Source organism: Lynx canadensis, chromosome E3 (genome assembly GCF_007474595.2).
Source record: "Lynx canadensis isolate LIC74 chromosome E3, mLynCan4.pri.v2, whole genome shotgun sequence".
NCBI lineage: Eukaryota > Metazoa > Chordata > Mammalia > Carnivora > Felidae > Lynx > Lynx canadensis.
The window spans coordinates 33,602,768-33,624,976 of NC_044318.1; the positions used below are offsets into that span (position 1 = coordinate 33,602,768).

General features: G+C 54.8%; 2 protein-coding genes across 6 annotated transcripts; one reads left to right on the plus strand and one right to left on the minus strand.

The window, feature by feature from the left end:
- Positions 1–154: 154 nt before the first annotated feature.
- On the plus strand, positions 155–15,008 carry TFR2 (transferrin receptor 2). Of its 3 annotated transcripts, XM_030299949.2 has the most exons (19): positions 155–255; positions 1,245–1,305; positions 1,550–1,799; positions 1,912–2,098; positions 5,922–6,062; positions 6,201–6,312; positions 6,419–6,541; positions 6,916–7,032; positions 7,164–7,303; positions 7,645–7,808; positions 8,817–8,936; positions 9,695–9,777; positions 9,859–9,922; positions 10,021–10,088; positions 10,175–10,251; positions 10,333–10,417; positions 10,506–10,733; positions 11,085–11,225; positions 14,255–15,008. In XM_030299949.2, the coding sequence occupies exons 2-19, from the start codon at positions 1,273–1,275 to the stop codon at positions 14,537–14,539; spliced, it is 2,418 nt and encodes an 805-aa protein (XP_030155809.1). In that variant the 5' UTR covers positions 155–255; positions 1,245–1,272; the 3' UTR covers positions 14,540–15,008. The 3 variants fall into 3 exon arrangements, with proteins under 3 accessions (XP_030155809.1, XP_030155811.1, XP_030155810.1); XM_030299950.1 differs by lacking the exon at positions 155–255 and having other exon boundaries at positions 1,005–1,305; positions 1,577–1,799; XM_030299951.1 differs by lacking the exons at positions 155–255; positions 9,695–9,777 and having other exon boundaries at positions 1,002–1,305; positions 8,817–8,926.
- Positions 15,009–17,790: 2,782 nt separating this feature from the next.
- Positions 17,791–21,737, minus strand: MOSPD3 (motile sperm domain containing 3). Of its 3 annotated transcripts, none has more exons than XM_030300017.2 (6): positions 20,369–21,737; positions 19,611–19,875; positions 19,298–19,373; positions 18,839–19,068; positions 18,096–18,260; positions 17,791–17,996 (listed from the first exon to the last, which is right to left on the minus strand). In XM_030300017.2, the coding sequence occupies exons 2-6, from the start codon at positions 19,810–19,812 to the stop codon at positions 17,965–17,967; spliced, it is 705 nt and encodes a 234-aa protein (XP_030155877.1). In that variant the 5' UTR covers positions 19,813–19,875; positions 20,369–21,737; the 3' UTR covers positions 17,791–17,964. The 3 variants fall into 3 exon arrangements, with proteins under 3 accessions (XP_030155877.1, XP_030155875.1, XP_030155876.1); XM_030300015.2 differs by having other exon boundaries at positions 20,353–21,737; XM_030300016.2 differs by lacking the exon at positions 20,369–21,737 and adding an exon at positions 20,106–20,327.
- Between the last annotated feature and the right edge of the window lie 472 nt (positions 21,738–22,209).

The window sequence follows — 22,209 nt, forward strand, 5'->3', positions numbered from 1 at the left end:
TGCTGGAGACTAGACCCCGCGGCAGGGGAGGGGCGGAGCGGAGGGCTCGCCAGGGGGGCGGGGCTGGGGCGGGCCCTAGGTGGGCGGGGTTTCGGGCCTCAGGTGGGAGGCGGTGCCTAAGCCCCCCGGACCTGCAGCTCAGGTGAGCCGGCTGCGCCTCGTCTTCCTTCTCCGGGCTCTTGGCGGTGGCAAGAATGGGGCGGAGACTGGGGCACTGGTGCGCCCCAGCAGCTCTGAGCCTCTCTCCCAATTTGGGTAAGAGCTGAGGTTTCCCAAGGGAGACCCGACACGAGGCCCCTGAGCACTTCTATTCCAGAGCTACTTGGGATCCTCGGTAGGGCTTGAGGACCTGCATCCCATGCGTGAAATTGTGGGTAAAACTTAGCAGTTTGTGCCCGTGATGTGTTCCAGGGGTGCCCAGACCCCAAAGAGGTAGAAGTCATGTCTTCCGGTCACCAAAGAGACGCAGGTGCCCCAGAGAAGACCATGACTTGTTGAAGATCACCCAGTTCTGCCCAGGCCTTGACCAGGACACTTCCCACCAATGCCTGGTGGGCCTTGACTCACAGATCCAGGAGAACCCCAACACGGAGCACTCACTGGTCCTACTTGACCATATGCTCCCACCCATGCCCCTCTTTCCCCAGAAGTTAGCAGGAGCCCCAGACCCACTTTTCAGCCTGATTCCAATGAGATAGGCATTCACATGGCCAGACCAACCCCCAGGTCACACCACTTAGGCAACTTCAGCTTAGGATCACCCCAGCCAAGCCTAATGCGTTACAGGGACCGGCTGGGCACTCACTGGTGGGCCTGCAAGCCAGATGACTTGAGAGGGGGTGAGGTTTTCATAGTGGGGAGCTTAGGAAGGGGTCCCCAAGGACACTGGGAGGGGTGGAAGCAGGAGAGGGCATCCTTATCTTTGCCCTCCCCAGCCATCAGTCCCCTTCCCCCACCCCTGATGGGAACTAGGAGGCCAAAGTCTGCCCCAAGGTAAAAAAATTGATTGTTTTGCAGGAAGGGGGCGGAAGTGGGACTGTGGAGGGATTGGCAGGGGAGGGCACAGCCCCTTGTCCTCTGGCCTGGGCTGGGGGTTCATATCTGGAAGGCTGGACTGAGGCCAGGACTGTGCCCCCACCCTTTGGGGGGGGGACAAGAACGGCCTAGGCTCAGGCTGCCTGCCAGGGCTGATAAGGGGCCCTCTTGGGGCTCCCACAAACGGTTTATCACTGTTGGGGGAACAGCCGGCGAGGCTCAGGAGGGGGCACGAGCATGGAGCGGCTTTGGGGTCTACTTCACAGAACGGTAAGACCGAGTGGGGTTGGGGGACACGTTAGGCCTTCTCTCTAGGTCCTTCAGCCCCCTCCCAAACCCCAAAGCTGGCCCCTCCCCTCCCCACCTCCATCTTTCCCCTGCAGCTTGCCTCTCAGGACCCTTTCCCCTGCCTTGTGCTCCTCTGGCACCCCATAGTCACTGACTGTTATTGCCAGATCCTAGCCTATCCCCCACGCCTCTTCTCCCAATCTCATGCCCACCGTGCCCTGCGCAGCAAAGTCTGTCCCCACGACCCTCTCAGACCATCTACAAGCGCGTGGAGGGCACCCAGCAGTGGCGCCTGGAGGAGGAAGAGGAAGACGGGGAGGAGGGGGCTGAGCCACCCATCCACTTCTGCCCTATGGAGCTGAGGGGCCCTGACCTGGGCTCCAGAGCAGGGAAGCAGAACCTCGGACTCTGGGCAGCAACAGCACGAAGGGCTGCCCCCTACCTGGTCCTGACAACCCTGCTGATCTTCACTGGGGGTGAGAGTCATCCCCTACCCCATTCCCCCCGTCAGTGAAGGGCCTGGGTTGGGGGTGGATTTCTGGAATCCAGAGGGGGGTACAAGGGCATCTCCATCTTGCCATCCCCCAGCTTTCCTTCTGGGCTATGTGGCCTTCCGAGGGTCCTGCCAGGCATGCGGGGATGACGTGTTGGTGGTCAGCGAGGATATAAACTATGAGCCGGGCCCAGACTCCCACCAGGGCACCTTGTACTGGAGCGACCTCCAGGCCATGTTCCTGAGGTTCCTGGGGGAGGGGCGCCTGGAGGACACAATCAGGTAAGGGTCAGCCTTGCCGGAACTCAGCCTCCTTCCCTCTGCCCAGGACTCTGGTGTGGGGCCCCTTCTGAGGCCTTCCACTTGCCTCCCTGGCCTCCCTGGGAGTGGTCCTGGGAAGGATGTCAGGCACTTGGAGCTGAGGGGAGGGGGGGGGGCATCCCAGAGATAAGGTTGCAGAGGGGCTCTGGCTCTGAGGATGGCACCCTTAGGAGATGTGGGAGCTGACTGTCTTGAGTGAGAGCAGAAGGGTCCAGTATCCAGACAGGAGGCGGGACAGACCCAGAAAAGTCCTGAGTGCCACATCACAGGGCTTGGATTTTGACCTGTGGCTGTGGGAAGCTCTGGGGGTTTCTGAGAAGGGACATTTTAAGGAATCGGAAAAAATGAGCAAGGAAATGCATTTGTGAGCATAGACCTTCCCTCTAATTTGTGAGAGATGCCATCCAGATACAGACCATGCAGGCCTGAAGCTCAGCCCAAGCAGGCCAGTGTTTCTCTTGTTTTCCTGAGGTCACTTTCCCTATTGGGAAGGAGCTGCCCAGGTAGGTTCAGAGGTCAGGCCTCCAATAGCCCTCTCTTTGGTCAGGAATAGTGGTTTCAGTGGATTCTCCTGGGTTTTCTAAGTAGAAAGTCATATAAGCTATAGCTAGTGAGAGATGTATAGCCTCTTTCTCAATGTCTATACCTTTTCTGTCTTTTTTCATTGCTTATCGCATTAGAGGATGTGAATTTAGGTAATGATGACTGGAGATATGCCTATTTCCTGACTTTCACAGGAATGTTTTTATATTACTTTGTTATGGAGTATGAACTTTGCTGTAGACTCCAGATAGCTTTTTATTTTTTTTAATGTTTATTTATTTATTTTGAGAGAGAGAGAGAGAGAGTGCAGGGGAGGAGCAGAGAGAGAGGGAGAGAATCCCAAGCAGGCTCTGGGCTGTCACCACAGAGCTGGACTAGGGGCTCGATCCCACAAACAGTGAGATCATGACCTGAGCTGAAATCGAGAGTCAGATGCCTAACCAACTGAGCCACCCAGGCGCCCCAGGGCTTCTTATTTTCCTGGACAACACTCGGTCGGCTGGGTACAGACTGAACAGGTGGTTTGCCAGGTTGCAGGGTGAGGTGTGGCACTGTGGATGTCAGCAGAGGGTGGGGAGGGCAAGAGGGTGGCAGTGAGGGGGAGCGAGCGATGAAGTGATGCATGACTCCAGGGTGAATGGAGAAGGAAGGGAAAGCTTCAGAGAGGCTTGGAGAAATCGGACAGTCTGGAGTACTCAATGTGGTTGAAGAGCAGGTATAGTGAGGGTCAGGGAGCAAGCTGGAACCTGGAAAGCTCTAGTCAGAGAGTGGGATATTGGAACTTTTAACATTTATCTGATAAATTGTGTCCTATTTATTCTGACATCTCCAACACTTAGCACAGTGCCTGGCATTTAGTTAGTGTTCAGTAAATCCTCAGTGGATAAATATTCTGGAGACGGAATTCTGGGTGATGACAAGAGCAGTGTGGGTGTGACCAGGGAAGTAAATGGCTGAACTGGCAGTGACATTGATGAGGTCATTCATTCGTTTGTCCACCAAATATTTTTGAGCACCTACCGTGTGGCAAGTGCTAGGCTAAGTAGTAGGTGGGGGCGATAGAGCAGAGAACAAAAGTCTGGACCTTGTCCTTATGGAGCTTTCAGTCTATTGGGGGAAATCAATAGTGAACTAATAATCACATTCCTGACTATGTATTTGTTACTAGCATCATTGCAATGACTATAACCAGGGAGATCTGACTTAGAGTGGGGGTCAGGGAAGGCTTCCTTAAGGAAGTGAGGAGCTGACCCCAAGGGGTGAGTTGTTCACCAGGCCAAGAGAAGGTGGAAAAGCATTTTAGGCCAGAGAACAGCAGGTGCAGAGGGCCTGGGGTGAGAATGGTGGCCTATTGGAGGAAGTGAACGAAGTTCCATGTGACTGTCTGAATGAGTACAGAGGGGTCCAGACAGGATAGACCCAGAAAAGTCTTTAATGGCACATCACAGGGCTTGAATTTTGACCTGTGGCCATGGGGAGCTGCAGTGTCAAGGTGGATATGGCTCAGGTCATATAAGGCCTTAATGGCTACCCAAACTGCTTTGGATTTTAAGAGGAAAGAGAGAGAAATGAAGAATTTGAAACAACAGAGTATCATGATCAGATGTAGGGGGAGCTTTTAGTGTTGTTTTTTTTTTTTAGTTTTTTGTTTGTTTGTTTGTTTGTTTGTTTTGTTTTTTAAGGTTGGTGCAAAGAACAGAGTTCATGATACTCCTGGGGCAGTAGTTCAGTGTCCTCAGCAAAGGATTTTCTTATTTAATTTCCCTCCCTAACTCTGAGCCCTCCTCCCTCGTCTCCTCACCCAGAAGCACCTCATCTGATGTGTTTGATGTGCGCCTTTAAATACACACATAGCTTTGTCATATATGGAATGTTCTACATGGATAGGTAGAATTTTCAAAACATTTAATGTTTGCATAACATCCTCCATGTTCATTGTTTTTAAAGTTAAGCCATGTGGAAAAATATAAAGAGGAATGTAAAAAAAAAAAAAAGTCACTCCAAGACCCACTACTCAGATACAGCTCTCTCTAGTGTCTCTCTAGTGTGTTTTTAACTTGATAAATTTTTCTTTTAATTTAACGCCATGTTTTCAAGGTCTATATATTGCAGCGTGTACATCTAATTTACTGTTATGCATCAACTATTTTACGAACGCACTGATGGATGCAGTTTCAAACAAATACTTGAGATCCTGGATGGGGGCGGAGTGGGAGGCAGGAATGGTCTTGAGAAAACCACTTAGACCATGGAGTGCAGTGGTCCTCGCGAGAGCTCAGAGGGTGGAGGCTGAGACTCAGGTGACCCTGCATGTGGATTTTGAAGTAGTGCAGAAACTTGGTGGAGTTCCTTAGTGGAGATGAAAATGATATGCCAGGTACCAAAGTCCTTGATGAAAGCGGACAAGTGACCGATTGTCTGAAAGAGGGGCAGAGCGTGGGAGAGCTGGATGGTCCAAGCTTCAAAGGAAGAGAGTTCTCCCAGGGCAGTAATGGCCAGAAGTTCCAACCGTGGAGCCAGGGGCCTGCCTCCACTGCAAGTGCAGGTGGTAGAAGAACCAGAGCCCCAGAGGCACCCGGCGTCTCAGGGGACAGCTGGGTTTCTGCCAAGGCAAAAGGTAGAGGGGTATTCAATGATGATGCTGAGGAGGGAGGAGTCTGTCCACCTTGGAGAGGGTGCAGGTGAAGCCTGTTGTCAGGGAGGCCGTGCCTGAAGCTCAGGCGACAACAGGCTCACTAGTTAGGCGGTGACTATGGAAGACGACAGGGTGAGGTCTCCAAGACAAGGGGCCCCACTATGACACCTGGAACCACAATGTTAAGATAGCTCTGTGAGACTCAGGTGGAGGGTGGGGGAGATGGAGGGCCACATCCGCCCAGTTAGCCCTTTGGAAGAAAAGTGTTTTTCATATGTGGGGCAAAGCACAGGGCAGTATGCATATGTGTGGAAAGGCAGTAAATCGGGAAGTTTGGATTGAGCCAGTAATAACCTAAGAGATGGTGGACAAGATACCAAGAAAGCTAAGGAGGAAGGAGGCCTTAGAGACGCTGGCTGGCAGCCCGGGTGGTAATGGGATGGATGGTAATGGTCGAGTCAGGGAGAGACTTGAGAGTCCGTCACTGCCCAGGCCCCAGGGCGACCCCACGTCTCTGGCATCAGCCCCCCTCCCTCCCTCTCCTCCAGGCGTCCAGAAGTCCCCTTCTTCCCCTTCCACGCCCCAATCCCACCTCTTCCCGCTCAGGCAAACCAGCCTTCGGAAAAGGGTGGCTGGCTCGGCCGGCATGGCGGCCCTGGCTCAGGACATCCGCGTGGCGCTCTTGGGCCAAAAGCTGGACCACGTCTGGATGGATACGCACTACGTGGGGCTGCAGTTCCCGGACCCGTGAGTGCGCGGGGGGCGCGCGGGGGGCGCGCGGGGGGCGCGCGGGGGGCGCGCGGGGGGCGCGCGGGGGGCGCGCGGGGGGCGCGCGGGGGGCGCGCGGGGGGCGCGCGGGGGGCGCTTACCACCTCCGCTCCTCAGGGCTCATCCCAATACCCTGCATTGGGTGGAGGCGGCTGGGAAGCTCGGGGAGCCCCTGCAGCTGGAGGACCACGATGTCTACTGTCCCTACAGCGCCACTGGCAACGCCACGGTGAGCGCCCCCTGTCCCGCCCCCAGGACGGGGGCAGCGAGCGTTCTCTCCCGGGTGGCGGAGGAGGGACGGGGAGCCAGCGCCTCACAGCCCTTCTCATTCCCAGGGAGAGCTGGTGTACGCCCACTACGGGCGCCCAGAGGACCTGCAGGACCTGCGGGCCCAGGGCGTGGAGCCGGCGGGGCGCCTCCTGCTGGTGCGCCTGGGGGAGATCAGTTTTGCCCAGAAGGTGAGGGTCCCTGCATGGGGGATGGAGTGGAGCGCGGAGGGCGCAGGGCTGGGGAAAGCGAAGATAGGATAGCAGCAGATGGGAAGCCTCTAGGAGGCTGTCAGAAGAGGAAAAGAACCAAGCGGGTAAGAAAAGTGTTGGCGGGGAACAAAATCAGGAGGTTGGGATGGGGAACAAGCAGGGAAGAATGTGGAGCAAGGTGAGGTTTGCTGTGCGAAGGTGGGAAGATGAGGGTGGTGGGGGGTGCCCACAGCCTCTCTGGGTTCATAATAGCAGAGCAGAGGCAGTGCCACTTTACTTTTACTTCCTGCTCCTGCCCTTATAAATCGGTTTTCTCTGGGAGAAGGAGCCTTTTACCCATGTCCCATCCCCAGGTGGCCAGTGCCCAGGACTTTGGGGCCCGAGGAGTGCTCATATACCCTGATTCCGCAGACTTCTCCCAGGACCCACACAAGCTCGGCCTGTCCAGCCACAGGGCTGTGTATGGACATGTGAGTCTGGGGGCAGCCAGCGGTGGATTCCTGGGGTCCCAAGACTGTACCTCTTTGTCTAGGATGATGCTGGTAAGCTACTCCTGGGAGCCCAGCTCACAGTTTCAGCGTGGACATCCCCTTCCTCACAGGTGCACCTGGGAACTGGGGACCCCTACACGCCTGGCTTCCCTTCCTTTAATCAAACCCAGTTCCCTCCAGTCCAGTCCTCAGGCCTCCCTAACATCCCAGCCCAGCCCATCAGTGCGGACATTGCCTCCCTCCTGCTGAGGTGAGGGGCGTGTGGGGACCAAGAGGGGAGGAGGAAGGGAGAGGGAGCTAGTTTGTAAACTCTTTTGGGGTGAACTAGAAAAAGATGAATCTTCTGGGTCGGCAGAGCCTCATGCCAGTGCCTGCCATCCAGTGAGTGGAACTCCAGCTGGATATCACACCCACTTCCTCTGGGCACCTTTGAGGACCTAACCTGCACAACTGTCCAAGGCAGGAGGCACATTGCAGAAGTCGAGCTGGAACCAGAGGGTGGGAGGGAAAGAGCGCAGGGGGAGCTCTGGGCTCTTCTATAGCCTGGGCCTCTCTGCCACTTCCAACCCTTTCTGCCCCACCCATCTCCAGGAAACTCCAAGGCCCTGTGGCCCCCCAGGAATGGCAGGGGCACCTCCCAGTCTCCCCTTATCGCCTGGGCCCTGGGCCAGGCTTGCATCTAGGGGTCAACAACCACAGGGTCTCTGCCCCCATCAGCAACATCTTTGGCTGCATCGAAGGCCGCTCAGAGCCAGGTGTGCTAGTTTGCCCAGCATCACCCACAGCCTGCAGGAGGGGGGCCATTGCTCATGAACCTGGACTAGAAATGGGGCTGGAGCAGGAGGCCCTGGGGGAGTGGGCAGGGGTGGTGCCCAGGGGAGGGGGCAGCAGGAGTTAGCAGGGTGGGAGGCTGGCAAATTGAGGCTGATCTGGGACCAAGGAGGGTGGCAATGAGTAGACCCCATGGTCAAATCTGTCCAGAGACAGGATGGGCAGTTCTGCACAGTAGTGAGTTCCCTAGCACAGGAGGTGAGCAAGTGTGCTTTGGGTGATGTCATAGCATAAAAAGGAGTTCAGGTTAGGCAGACGAACATTTTGAGCCTAACTAGATGCAGATAGCAGTAGGAATCTAAGTGGGTTCTTTTTTTATTTTTAATGTTTAGTTTTGAGAGAGAGAGAGAAAATGAGTGAGCATGAGCAGGGAAGGTGCAGAGAGAGGGGGGAACAGAAGAAGCGGGCTCCACCTTGATAACAGAGAGCCTGATGCAAGGCTCGAACCTATGAACCATGGGATCACAATCTGAGCTGAAGTCAGATGCTCAACTGACTGAGTCAGCCAGGCGCCCCCGAATCAAAGTGGGTTATTGAGCTGAAGAGTGTGATATCTACAAACACTGAGGAGACACACAGGGAAGCCTGTGATGGCAGCTCAGATGAGAAACCGGGGTTGAGGGGGGGGGAAGGTTGGGGTAGAGGGGTAGAGGAGGAAGACCTGTCAGGACTTGTCAAACAGCAGGACATGGCTGACCAGGGAGGTGATGGAATCCAGAATGACTCCAAGCACCCTGCTGAAGGAGCAGGCCATCCAGGCAGGGCCAAGCAGAAGAGGTGCTGTCACTTTAGGGACAGCAGGGATGGCAGGGCTGGGAAGTGGAGACTGAGAGGCCTAAGAAATGGTGATGAGGCCCTGTGACACACCCTCCCAGATGCTTTCTGGGTACTGCCGGTATAAGGACATAGACCCCAAACCTCCCCTCCTGCAGATCACTATGTTGTCATTGGGGCGCAGAGGGATGCGTGGGGCCCAGGAGCGGCCAAGTCTGCTGTGGGGACGGCCATACTGCTGGAGCTGGTGCGAACCTTTTCCTCCATGGTGAGCAATGGTAAGGTCAAGGCCTGGGCCGGGTAGCTGGGGCTGTGGCCTGAGCCAGGACAAGGCAGAGAGGCAGTCAGGAGCACAGGCTAGAGAGTGGCCACTCAGACCTGGGCCAAACCTGGCTTCTCCATGTCCCAGCTGCATGGCCCTGGGCAAGTCACTTTACCTCCATTTCCTCATCTAAACATGAAAGTAGAGTTGACCCTTTAGCAATGCCAGGGTTAGGGGTGCAGGCCCCTCCGCTCCGTTGAAAATCTGCATGTAAGTGGACCCAAGCAGTTCAAACCCATGTTTAAGAGTCAACTGTAGGGGGCGCCTGGGTGGCTCAGTCGGTTAAGCGTCCGACTTCAGCTCAGGTCATGATCTCGTGGTCCGTGAGTTCGAGCCTCGCGTCAGGCTCTGGGCTGATGGCTCAGAGCCTGGAGCCTGCTTCCGATTCTGTGTCCCCCTCTCTCTCTGACCCTCCCCCATTCATGCTCTGTCTGTCTCTGTCCCAAAAATAAATAAACGTTAAAAAAAAAAAAAAAAGAGTCAACTGTAATAATAGTCCTTGGTCTGAGTGAAGCATTAAGCAGGAGACTCCATACGAAAGCCATCTCCATCACTGTTATAGTTGAGTCAGGGCAGACCAGGGGAGGTGGGCTGGGCTGGGGGCTGGATGGGAGGAAAGGAGAGACCCCAGGGAAGTAGGACAGAGGAAGACAATGATGGCGTCTCTGCTTGGTCTTCAGCTGAGCCCATGCTCCCAACCCACTCTGCTTCCAGGCTTCCGGCCTCGCAGGAGCCTTCTCTTCATCAGCTGGGACGGAGGGGACTTTGGGAGCGTGGGCTCCACAGAGTGGCTAGAGGTAATGTGGGGTCCAGGACAGGGAGTCAGGCAGTGGGAAGAGGTGGGGGGGGTGGTTAAACCACATATCCCTCACCCACAGGGCTACCTCAGCGTGCTGCACCTCAAAGCCGTAGTCTATGTGAGCCTGGACAATGCAGTGCTGGGTGAGTGGGGGTAGTGTGACCAGCTGGGCCCCCTCTGGTCCACCCTGCCCTCAGGGCCGAGCCTTGAGCCTGGCATCCCTTCTCCTCCCTCTCTGCAGGAGATGACAAGTTCCAGGCCAAGACCAGCCCCCTTCTGATCAGCCTCATAGAGAACATCCTGAAGCAGGCAAGAGCTGGCCAGGAGCAGGGGATGAAGGGAAGCTGGTGGTGGCCAGGGCCTGACCTGACCGGTGCCCCCTACCCTGCCTCCAGGTGGACTCTCCTAACCACAGTGGGCAGACCCTCTATGAGCAGGTGATGTTCAACAATCACAGCTGGGATGCTGAGGTGTAAGTTGGGGTGAGGAGCAAGGGAGGGCATCTTGTGGGGGGAGCCAAACCCACAGAGCACTCCAACCTGCCCACTCTCAGGATCCAGCCACTGCCCATGGACAGCAGTGCCTATTCCTTCACGGCCTTTGCGGGGGTCCCTGCCGTTGAGTTCTCTTTCATGGAGGTGAGACTTCCTGGCTCTGTCCCAGAGCAGCATCCCCTCAGCCTGCCTGTACAATGACCCTGTGCCAGCGTGCACCCTGTCCCCGCAGGATGGCCAGGCGTACCCGTTCCTGCACACGAAGGATGACACATACGAGAACCTACACAGGGTCCTGCGGGGCCGCCTGCCCGCGGTGGCCCAGGCTGTGGCCCAGCTCGCTGGGCAACTCCTCATCAGGCTCAGCCACGATCACCTGCTGCCTCTGGACTTTGGCCGCTACGGGGACGTGGTCCTCAAGCACATCGGCAGTCTCAACGAGTTCTCTGGGGACCTCAAGGTCCAAGATACCAACCCTGCTCCTGGCTTCTGGGGGTGGGGGGGCGCTATATCCCCCCAAAGTGCTGCCCATTCCAGAGGTGTGGCCCCTCTTCCCCACAATCCTTAGGGTCTAGTCCCCTCTGACAACCTGGTCCTTTTACTCCTGCCCTAGACCCCTAGACCCCTTAGGACCCAACTCATACCCTCCCAACCGCCCAGATCTTCTTCCCTCTCCCACTATTCTGTTCCACTATACCCCCTAGTCCTGCCAGCCCCAGGGTCTCAGCCCCATTCCCCAGCACCTGGACCCCCACCCTAGGCTGGGGTCCTGGCCCCTGCGTCTGGCCCCAGCCTGCGTCTCCATCCTCAGGCCCGCGGGCTGACCCTCCAGTGGGTGTACTCGGCGCGGGGGGACTACATCCGGGCAGCTGAGAAGCTGCGAAAGGAGATCTACAGCTCAGAGGAGAGCGATGAGCGGCTGATGCGCATGTACAACGTGCGCATCATGCGGGTGAGGCCCCGCCCCCGCGCCCTCTCCCTTTCTCTGAAGGCCTGGAGCCACCCTTCCCAGGACCCGTTCGCTCTGTGCTCCTCTCCCCTGTTTCCGCCTTTGCTCCGTCCCTGTCTTCCGGGCGCTCCCAGTCCTGGACTGACAGCGCTCACAGACCAGACAGGCTGGAGCGACCACTGAGACAGGCCCCGCAAAGTGATGAAACGGACAGGGAGGGCCAGACGCGTGGCAGACCCCGTGGCAGAACTGGGACTCCTCTGCCTTGCGCCGAGCCCTTCACTGCCTCCCTCTCCTCTCCTCTGGAGAGAAAAAGCATGTCCACGATCGTCCACAGTACAAGAGGCACAAGCTTATGGCCAGGAGGGGCAAAGGCTTAAGAAATTCAGAGCAAGGAGAGCTCTCTTCCCTCTGGTAATAAGATAGGTGAAACCCAGAGAAGCTGCCTGGGGGAAGTGTCACGTAAAGTTCTACAGGATCTGATTCCTTGGCCAATTCCTCCCACTTCATTTTGAATACTTCCCGACTCACGCTCTGTCTCCTGTTCCGACCTCTCCACTTTCTTCCATTTATTTACTCCCAAGAACTCAACGCTTTGATTTCGGGAAATGGGGTAAGTAGGGGCCGTGGGCATGGGAAAAAGTCTACAGGGCAAAATTCTAAGCAGGACCATCCTCCTTGAGTGTGGTGTGGACAGGGAACCCGGAGTGTATGCAGGACCTTGGTTTTGGGACATGTCTTCCATTTGTTTTTCCCTCCTGTGACCCTGCCTGTTTCCCTTGGCACCACTTACCCCTTGTTTCTGTTCGCAAACCCATCCCTCTTGGCTCTTTCATCCTTGCTCTTTTCTCCTGATCCCTCTCATCCTTCTCTCTCTTCAGTTTCCTCTCTTATTCCCCTACTTCCTGACCTCTCCATCTCCCCTTCCCTTTATCCCTTCCACTGAGACACGCATGGTTCATTCTCATTCACAGATCTTGCTTTAATCCCTGCTGTGCCAGACTCCGGGAACACAAAAAGATGCTACTCCCCTCACCCACCCCACTCCCCCAAATTGCCACATGCCCCCCCCCCCCCAGGGAATGAAGGGCACCTGTATGCTAGGGGCATGATTCAGACTCAGGGCTGGAGAGTAAAAGATTCAGAACTTCAGAACCAGCAACATGGCTGGGCCAGACCCAGGGAACTCTGTTGCTCTAGACCAGGGGTTGGTAAACTATAGCCAGTGGGCCAAACTTGGCCTGCTGCCTGTTTTGCAAATAAAGTTTTATGGAAACACAGCCATGCACATTGATTTTTCATATTCTCTATGGCTGCTTTTGTACTAGCTATGGTGGCAAAGTTGAGTGTTTGCAACAGAAACAATATGGCCTGCAGAGCCGAAAATATTTGCTACCTGGCTTTTTTTTAGAAAAAGTTTGCTAACCCCTGCTTTAGACTGTGAGGTTCGTCTAGAGGAACAAACAGAACGTGGGTTGGTGCAGACAAAAGACATTCAGAGTAGAGACATCCAGAGTAAGGGTGTGGCAGTGAGATAGGCCTGGTTGTCCTTGGGAGCAGGGCATGGACCAGCAGAACCTGAACAGAAGTCTGTGGAGAAGCAGAGGGGAGAGGAGCACCAAACTGTGGGAGAGAGATCACCTATCAAGGGAGCCTTGAATGCCAGGAAAAGAAGTTTGAATTTTTAGGGTCTGGGCATCAAGGAAATTAGGGAGGTGTTTGAACAGGGAGGTGGTAGGGGCAGAACAGAGTTTTAGGAAGGATTTGGCCAGACCGTCCATGGTGAAGAGGGAATGAATGGAGTGATGGCTGAGCTCTGGATGAGAGTGGCAGTAAATACCACCTGTGGGTGAGGGGACCGGAATGATGGGAGACATTTGGAAGGAAAACGGACAGACGGGGTGTTAAGGGAAGAGGAGGGGGAAAATGATAGCAGCTGCCATTTCTCGAGGGCTGCCATGTGCTAGGGCTTTACTGCATTTTCCCTCACAGGACCCCCCAAATCTTGTGAGGTTGCTAGTACTGTACAATGATAACTTATCCAAGATCGCAGTAAGCGGTGGAGCCAAAATCAGAAACCAGGCAGTCTGAGCTCACCCCATTCACATGAACACACCTTCCGGGCTGAGAGGCTGGCACTGGGGAGACCCTGGCACTCACGAGGGATTGTGGGTGCAAGGGTCAGGTTTTAGAAGAAGTTGGTGCTCATGTGTGTGAGGCTGTATCCAGGTGCCCCCTACCTGGTGGGGAGGTCCAGAAGGGTGGAGGCCGGGATTTCAGTGGATGATTTTTGTCAAGTAGACTTGGCAATTATCCCCATGAGGTCGTGACTGCAGTCAGGGGCATGGAGGGCTTGAAAAGATGTGAGCGTGTGAGACCACCCATAGAGATTCCAATTTTGTTGGGGTGGCACCCACGCGATGGTGATTCTAGTAAGCAGCCAGGCTTGAAGAACACCGGATTGTAGGTAAGGAGAGGAGCAGAGGGTGGGGGTCCAGCCTTGGGCCTGCCCATATGTGGGAGCAGAAGGAACCCAGAGAGGCTGGAAGAAAGGTGGGAGAACTGGGCGGGGAGTGAGGCCATCTCAAGAAAGATGATCAGCATCTGAGTCATAGAGGGAGGACAGAGTCAGGCACTTCATTAGCACTGGCCTGTCCCCTTGACCTTTGACGCTGGTATGTGGACGTTGGCGGCGGTGAGGGGGAATGACTGGGGTGTAGGAGAGTGAGGAACAGCAGGACCATAGACTGTTATTTGAGGCTTTAGCCGGGTAAGTGAATGAGTGAAGACGGAAGACTGGGAGGGCGTAGATGCGGGCTTGGAGGCCAGAGGGATAGAATGGGACAGAATCTAAAACACAGTAGGAGGACGCTGCCTACCCGGCTGCTGGTGACGTCAAAGAATGGCTACCCCCGATTGGGTAGACAAAGGGAGGTGGGACTTAAAGAAGCTGCTCAGCAATGTTCGCTACGCGTGTCCGGCCCCCGCGCTCAGGCGGAACCCCCACCCGACACGACCCCTTCTCGGCGCAGGTGGAGTTCTACTTCCTGTCTCAGTACGTGTCGCCGGCCGACTCCCCGTTCCGCCACATTTTCTTGGGCCACGGAGACCACACGCTGGACGCGCTGCTCGACCACGTGCGACTGTTGCGCTCCCACGGTTCCGGAGACCCTAGGGCTGCCTCCTCCGGGGTGGCTCCCGGCCTGGGCTTCCAGGAGAGCCGCTTCCGACGCCAGCTGGCCCTGCTTACCTGGACGCTGCAGGGGGCAGCCAACGCACTTAGCGGGGACGTCTGGAACATCGATAACAACTTCTGAGGTCCGCGGTGGGCAGGGCGAGCATATGCCCCTGCCGAGAGCTCCTGCTCTCCCGCTTGAGCGACTTCTAGGTGATAGAGGTGCCTAGTGCCACCTCTCACTGCTAACCGGTTTCTCATTAGCCTTTCCCGTCCTTGCAAAGGGCCCAGCCGAGATGCCTGCGCAGACACCCACACCCCTGGCCCTGAAATGTAGGAGTAGGTGAGGAGTGACTTCCACAATGGGTCGGCATTACTGTCAGCTAATCAGAGAGCCGCATCCGCTCCCTCATCACAGCCCTTTACCCTTCGGGAAAGGGGCCCCCACACCTAGAGACCACTCAGGAAGGTTTCCTAGGTCCTGGGACATGACCAGTCCTCCTAGTGGGAGAATGACTGGAACCATAGCCTATAGCCAACAGGTGGTCTGTGGTGGGAGGGGCTGGGGTTTGGACCTTAATAAACCACCTGGTGGCATCTGTTGTTTATAAGCACTTTTATGCTTCTTCCTCACCCTCACTCCACCCAATCCTCCCTCCCTTGAGACAGGGAAGGGTTGGGCAGAGGGGCCAAAGAGGATGCAAACAGGAATGCTGTCTCCATGGGGAAAACTTTGTTCTGTTACCTGAGGAAGTAAGGATGCTGCCTAAGGAAATAAGGAGGGCCCTTCTCCAAAGACCATCGTGGGTGGAGAGCTGGCTCTGTAGCTTCTCCAGAGACCAGGGATGGATACATTATTTTCAGGGCCTCTTGTTCAAAAGGTATGAACAAACCTTTTTCTTTCCTACAGTCTTTCAACCTGTATGGTGGATTTTAATTTGCTATTTAATGTCCGGATCTTCAGACGGAAATACCCTGGGGCAGATCCCCATAGGCACTGGGGCTCTGCTCCACACCTTGGTACGGATGGTGCACGTGCCAGACCCTGACCATGACCTGGAACTTCCCTGTGCCTGTGGCCAGGCCCCTGCTGGGAAAGGAGGGTACCAGTTGTCTCTGGGTGGGGGCAGGGAGCTGGCAGGTAAGAACACGACCAGGGGCGGCAGGACCCCCACACATTCTCCATTGTCCCATCAGACTGTCCTTCCAAAAACATAAATTCAGACGAGATAGGGCGCGTTCAAGGTGGCATGGCCGTAGACCCAAAACATAAATTCAAAGGTAAAACAAATTAAGAATTTCAAGGTGGTGACCACAGAGCATTAGCCCCCAAACATGGGGCCTCCTGAGAATAGGCCCTGGGAGACTGCAGGGGTCACACACACACACCTGTTAGACTGACCCACCCTGGGACCTCTCCACGTGGGTCCCCTTTGGTCGGTCTTTGTCCAACAAGGTAGAAGCTGCAGGAGGGCAGGGAAGTGTAAATGCTGCCTGCACCACTTTACCCTTAATCACATCTCCGGTGGCGGCAGCCCTGGCCCTCACTCAAGGGCAGCTGCATAAATACTAGGGCCTGTGTCTGGGCTACTCGGTCCTCTCTTGATGTGGACAGGTCCTACCCTGCACCTCAGGACACTGGGGAGTGAAGGCCTCTTAGTGTACAGCTTGCGATGCCCCAGGCTCTGGGTTCCAGGATGAAACTTCCCCCCTCTTACGCCCCCTGAGCCTGACTTGGTGGGTTCTCAGGAGCCTGGACCAGGGTCAGATGCTCCTTGACTATTTGCTTCTCTGACATAATGTCCGGAACAAATTTCCCAAAGTGGTTTCTCAGCCCTTCACCTTGTCCAGAATAGCAATCTGGAAAAGAGATGTTCATGTGCTAATCCCTGAAACCTGTGAATGTTACCTTGCCCAACAAAAAGGACTTTTTGGATGTGGTTGGGTTGAGGATCTTGAGATGGGGAGTATTTTGAGCTGAAATGTGCCCCCCCACAAATTCATATGTTGAAGCCCTAACCCCCAATATCTCAGTCTGTATTTGGAGACACGGCCTTTAAAGATGTGATTAAGTTCAAATGAAGCCATTAGGGTGGACCTAATCTAAGCCAATCAGTGTCCTTGTAAGAAAATTGGACACGGAGAGACATCAGGCATGTGCACACACAGAGGAAAGGCCATGTAAAGACATGGTGAGAAGGGGGCAATCTGTGAGCCAAAGAGAGGCTTCCAGAGAAATCAAATCTGTTGCCACCTTACTCTTGAACATCTAGCCTCTAGAACTGTCAGAAAATTAATTTGTGTTTAAGTGCCCCCCCGCCCCTGTCTGTGTAGCCCTAGTAAACTAATAGGGAGATTATCCTGGATTGGGGGAGTGGGGGTATGTCATCAGTAAGGTCCTTCTAGAAGGAGGCAAGAGGATTAGAGATGTGACAACAAGCAGAGAACAGACGGAGTCTGTCTTAACATTGTCTTGCTGATTTTTGCCCCAATCAACGATCTGCCAGTGTCACTGGCTGCCCCTCTTCCTTTCTTCTCCCTTGCCCTGCATCTGAGAGAGGGCTGGACACCTACCTTTCGAGGATCCTATTCTTTTCCTGTGCCTTAGTTTCTCCTGCCTGGTTGAGTTGGAAGTTATGTCAGGCAATCCCATTTTCCCCAGTCTTGGCAGGGACCTTGGTGTTTCTGACTCACAGGAGTTGAAGTCATAAAGGAAGAGACAAAAGCAGATAAAGGGTCAAAAAGGCAGAAAAGGATTCTGGGTATTGGAAGCATCTAGGAAACCCTGGCAAGAGGCTCTGATGGCTCAAGAGCATGAGACTGGATGGGGCACCTGGGTAGTTTGGTTGGTTAAGCATCCAGCTCAGGTCATGATCTCACAGTTTCATGAGATCAAGCCCCATGTTGGGCTCTGCACTGGCAGTGCAGAACCTGCTTGGGACTCTCATTCTCTCTCTCTCTCCCTCATCTTTTTCTGCCCCTCTCCCATTCGTGCTGCCTCTGTTGCTCTCAGAATAAATGAAACTTAAAAAAAAAAAAAAAAAAAGGACTGAAACTGGATGTCTACAGCAGGTGGGATTAGGCAGCATTTGTTTGTTTCTTTGTTGTTTAAGTACATTAGCCTAGGGAAAGGACCCTATTTTAGAGCTAAAGGGGACCTTTAAAAAGTCTACTTCCCCAATTCCCTCATTTTAGAAGTAGAAATAGAAGCTCAGAAAAGTTCAATGACTTGCTCAAGGTCACACAGGTTTTTCTTCTGGTGCAGCACCAGGACTAGAACCCTCACTGGGTCCCTTCACTGCCCCAAGTCCCCTGAGGATGGGAGGAGGAACTGGAGGAATGAAGTGGGAAGAAAGGGGCTTGTTTCCTACATTTCTTAGTTTAATTTCAAAAATTTATTTTATTCAATTTGGAAAATGAATACAAATCCCTGGGTAGTTGGGGAGAGAGGCTGGGCAGGAAGAAGAGGGAGTAGGAGTTGAAACAAAGCAGGGGCATCACAGTGGCTGTCTCATGTACACATCCACATCTCTGCCCCAGGAGGTGGGTAAAAGTTGAGCAGGGAGCTCAGGTCCGAAGGAACACCATGGTGAGGAGGCCTGGAGGAGGAGGACAGAAGAGCAAGACCGAATGAGCAGCCTTGGGGCTCTGTTAGCCTTCCTCATGGCCCCCACGCCCCTAGCCACTACTGTGCTCACCCAAGATGTAGGCCGCCACCAACTTCTGTCCCAGGGAGACATGCAGGATTTGGGGCAGCTGGCTGCCAAGTTCGTCCTGGAGCGGGAGCAGCAGGAAGGCCACGGAGACTATGCCCGTCAGCAAGAAGAGGAGGAAGGAGCTGGTGGCCAGTTGTGGATGGGGGTCTGGGAAACAAGCCTGGCTCATCAGAAGCTCCAGCCTCCCTCCTGCCCAGCCCACCGTCCTCCAGGATGAAAGCTGGAGATGGGAGGTGTGTCTATTTCTTATTGCCTTCCAGGGGGCATACTGCAAGTGTCGTCTCCTCCCTGGAGCCTCTGTCCCCACAGTTACAAGAAACCTTCTATCCTCTGGTCCCTCAGCATATTTTTCTCTTCACCCTGCCTTCATTACTGACTCCTGTGGACAAGATTGTCAGGCAAGGAACTCTGTCTCCCATATGCAGCCCACAACTTGGTACAGCATAGTGCTTCAGTATGGGTTTCATATTGAACTGAACTAAGCTGGCACATGATAGGAAGTACTGAAGTTGGAGCCAAGGGAGAACTTTTCCCTCTAAGTAGAGGCCAGAAACCAGGGAAAGCTACAAAAGTCTGTGTTTTGCCTAACCTGATATGAAATCTCAACTCCTAGGAATGCTTCTGCCAAAAAGCAAAAGACTGAACCAGAAGACCCCTTCCACTCCAACTGGGTGCATCTCCAGGGTAACGCTCAAGAACTCAAGAATTCCCATCCCCCAACTCACTCTCGGGGAAGTGTCTGGCCGTGGGTGGTGCTGTCCAGGAAGGAGGCCCTGGGTGGGGCGTTGGGTCAGGCTGTCCCTGAAGCTCAAGAGGGTAGGCTGGGGCCCTCAGAATCGAGGTGATGTCCTTGCGCCCCACCACTCGACCCTCAGCTCCCTCCTCAGACAGCTCAATGCGGAAGCGGTCCTGGACGTCATAGTGGCTGGGAATGGGGGCCACATGGCGAATCACACTGGTCCCAAAATAGGAGAGAGGCCCATTGTGAGGAAGTGAATGACAGGCAGTGATCCAAGTGGATCCAGGCCCACTTCCCAGGAGCTTTTCCCTTAGGGATGCTGACAGAGGTGGGGGAAAAGGTTGAAGAGACCCAGGTCTGAGCCCTAGGGCATGGGCGCGGTAATTCAGACAAAGGTAGCTGCAACCCCTGGCTCCCACGAGTCCCCTCAACCATCCCAACTCACATGTCAATGCAGGATTGAGGTTTCACGTATCCTTCTGCGTCAAACACCGTATATTTGGCAGGTGCTGTGCACAGGACTGAGGGATAAATGCACACACAGACCGACCATTGCTTCAGAGACCCTACACAAGCTTGCCCAGGGAGGGACACTAGAGTCCCTCTTGCCTTCTACCCCAGAGCACAGGACCTGATTCTTCCAGTCTGCCAAAGTTGGATATCTGACCCTGCTCATCACACTCCTCCAGCCCCACACAGTCCCCCTGGTGTCCTGCCCCCAGACCCAGATCCCTAGCATGAGGTGCCCATCCATTCACCTCGGAAGCGAAGCGCAGCTCCCGTGGGGTTATAGAGGGTCAGCAGCTGCCGGGGTCCACTCCGCTGGTCCGCCCTGAATACTAGGTCCGGGGGAAAGACGAGGACCGGGACAAGTCCCGAGGGAGGAGGCGCGCCCCGGGACCCCCGCGCAGGAGCCCCCGGGCCCACCAGCTCCTGGTCCTGGGGCGCCCCACGGCGCATGCAGGCTGTGTACGGTGGGACATCCGAAGGCAGAGCCCAGGGGACAGGGCCTGGAGTCTAGAGCTGTTGAGCGAGAGAGGAGAAAGGGGTCGGAATGAGATCGGGGGACAGGGCCTGGTCTGATGCTGCCGCCGCCGCGTCGGAAACCCGCTAGATGAGGCTCCTCCAGACCAGGCCCAGTCCCCCCAAACCCTTCCCCTCTCCAGCTCGGCCCGGGTCCCTTTAGGCCCCGCCCCAGGCCCCACCTCATGGTCACGCCCACCCCATAAACCCTGCCCCTAGCTGCTCCCAACCCGGGCCTCGTCTCCTGGCCCGCCTCCCGAGCTCCAAAAGCTCCACCCGCCCCGCCGCAGGCTCCGCCCCTTCCGGGCGTCCGTGCTCTCCGGCCAGACCTCGCCTGCCGCACCGCCCCCTCTGGAGCCGCCCTTTCTCTAGCTCTCCGGAGACCTTTATATAAGTGCCTCCGGACCCTCCCTGAGCTCGGCCCGCAGCTCTTTCGTGCCTCAGCCTCCAAACAGCCGCTTGGGTTGTAAGGCTTACCCTCTGGTCACCGCACCTGCCAATCAACTTGTGGCTGAACTGAGGCTGCCATCTTCCCAAGAGACCATTTCTACACTTCCGCCGTACGGCCCCTGTCATTGGCTAGGGCGACCTCGTTTCCGCCGTAAGCATCCGCCGATTGGTGCACTTAAAGACGTGATTGGTTTGATCCCAGTGACGTAAAACTTGACGGGCGACTCCGGCTCGAATGATGGAACTCAGAGGTACCGGACGGGGACCCCGGCTGATGGAGCTCGGGCTTTGTTCCTCCCTCCCCAATGAGACCTCCAAATCACTAGAATCAGCATCCCACAGGGAAGCCCTCTTTCTTTACTTTAGTCCTAGGCTCTCCTACAAGCCTCTGCAGCAATCATAGCCGTTTTCCATAGTACTGGTTGGGAGGTTGCTTCCAGTTGGACTCGGACTGAGACAGGGAAACTGAAGGAACCCCAGGGAAAAAAGCCGTGTTTTTCCTTTGCTTCTTTTCTGGCTTCTATTCTTGCTAGGACCCCGCATTCCCACCCCACTCAACACATGCCTCGTAATGCAAAAACCCATGTTCTCCTTGTAAGGGACAAAGAGATATATCTTTGGAGTCTTCCAGCACAATAGGCGATATCTAAGGAATGACCCGGCAGGCCATCAAGTGCCTATTCCAGACCACTGGCACTAGATATCTCCACGCCAAGACTCCAGTCCTCAGGGAACGAGTGGCTTAAGAAGGACCCTATCCTTGTTCTGACCAGTTCCTGGATGCCTGAGAAGGCATGTGCACAGAGTACAATCGCCAGTGAAAACCCCAGACCCCAAGAAAAGATGAGACTCGTGGTCTTTTCCTTTCCAAGTCTTCCAGACACCCAGTCCTTATCTCTCTCTCTCTCTGTCTTCAATAAACTGCTTTCACCTACTGCTGGCTCCTGTTTGATTTCCTTCCTGCGGGAAGCCAAGGACCCTTTTGGCTGGTCCTGCAGGACCCCCGCTGGGTCTGCAGACCCAGCCTGCCAGCATCAGGATGTCAGCCCACGGCTCCTCTCCTGAGTTTCCCTTTCCTTCATGGGACTCAGAAATCACTCACATATGCACAAGGAAGTAGGGTTTGCCAACCCTGCCACTTGCATCATCCCACTGAATCTTGTGAACTCCTTTCACAAACCAAATGGCCTCAGCAAGGTGAAGAATCTCACCCCAGGCCACATAATTGGTTAGCAGTAGAGCAAAAACAAAGTTCATTTTATCCCAAAGCCATCCCTGAGCACCCCATCAAATGTAGAACCCCTTTATACTTTTAGGCTGTTTTTCTCATAGCATAGTTTCACTTGACACCATGCTTATTCTTATTTTTTTAAGTTTATTTATTTTTGAGAGAGCAAATGGGGTGGGGGCAGAGATAGACTCCCAAGCAGACTCCGAACCCACAAACTGTGAGATCATGACCTGAGCCAAAATCAAGAGTCAGATGCTGACTGAGCCACCGAGGTGCCCCAACACCATGTTTATTTTATTGTGTATTTCCGCTCCAGTAGAATGTGCTCTCCTCCCCACAAGAGCAGAGACTTTGTTTTGTTTTCTGGTTCATTCCACAGTGCCTGCCATTTGGAATGAACAAATGAATAAGTGACTAGGATGAACTTTGAGCTGAGATCTGATTGAAGTTAGGAAATGAGCCATGAGAAATCAGTGGAGAGAATTCTGGATAGAGGGGATGGCAAAGGCAAAACCCCCAACCAGAAGGGTACTAGAACTGGTCACGGAGTCACCAAGACTGGAAAAGCACTTGCAAAGGAGACAATAGACAGAGATGAGATGGGGGGGGGGGTGTGCTGGATGCAGATCACCTAGAGCCTCAGAGTCTACAGT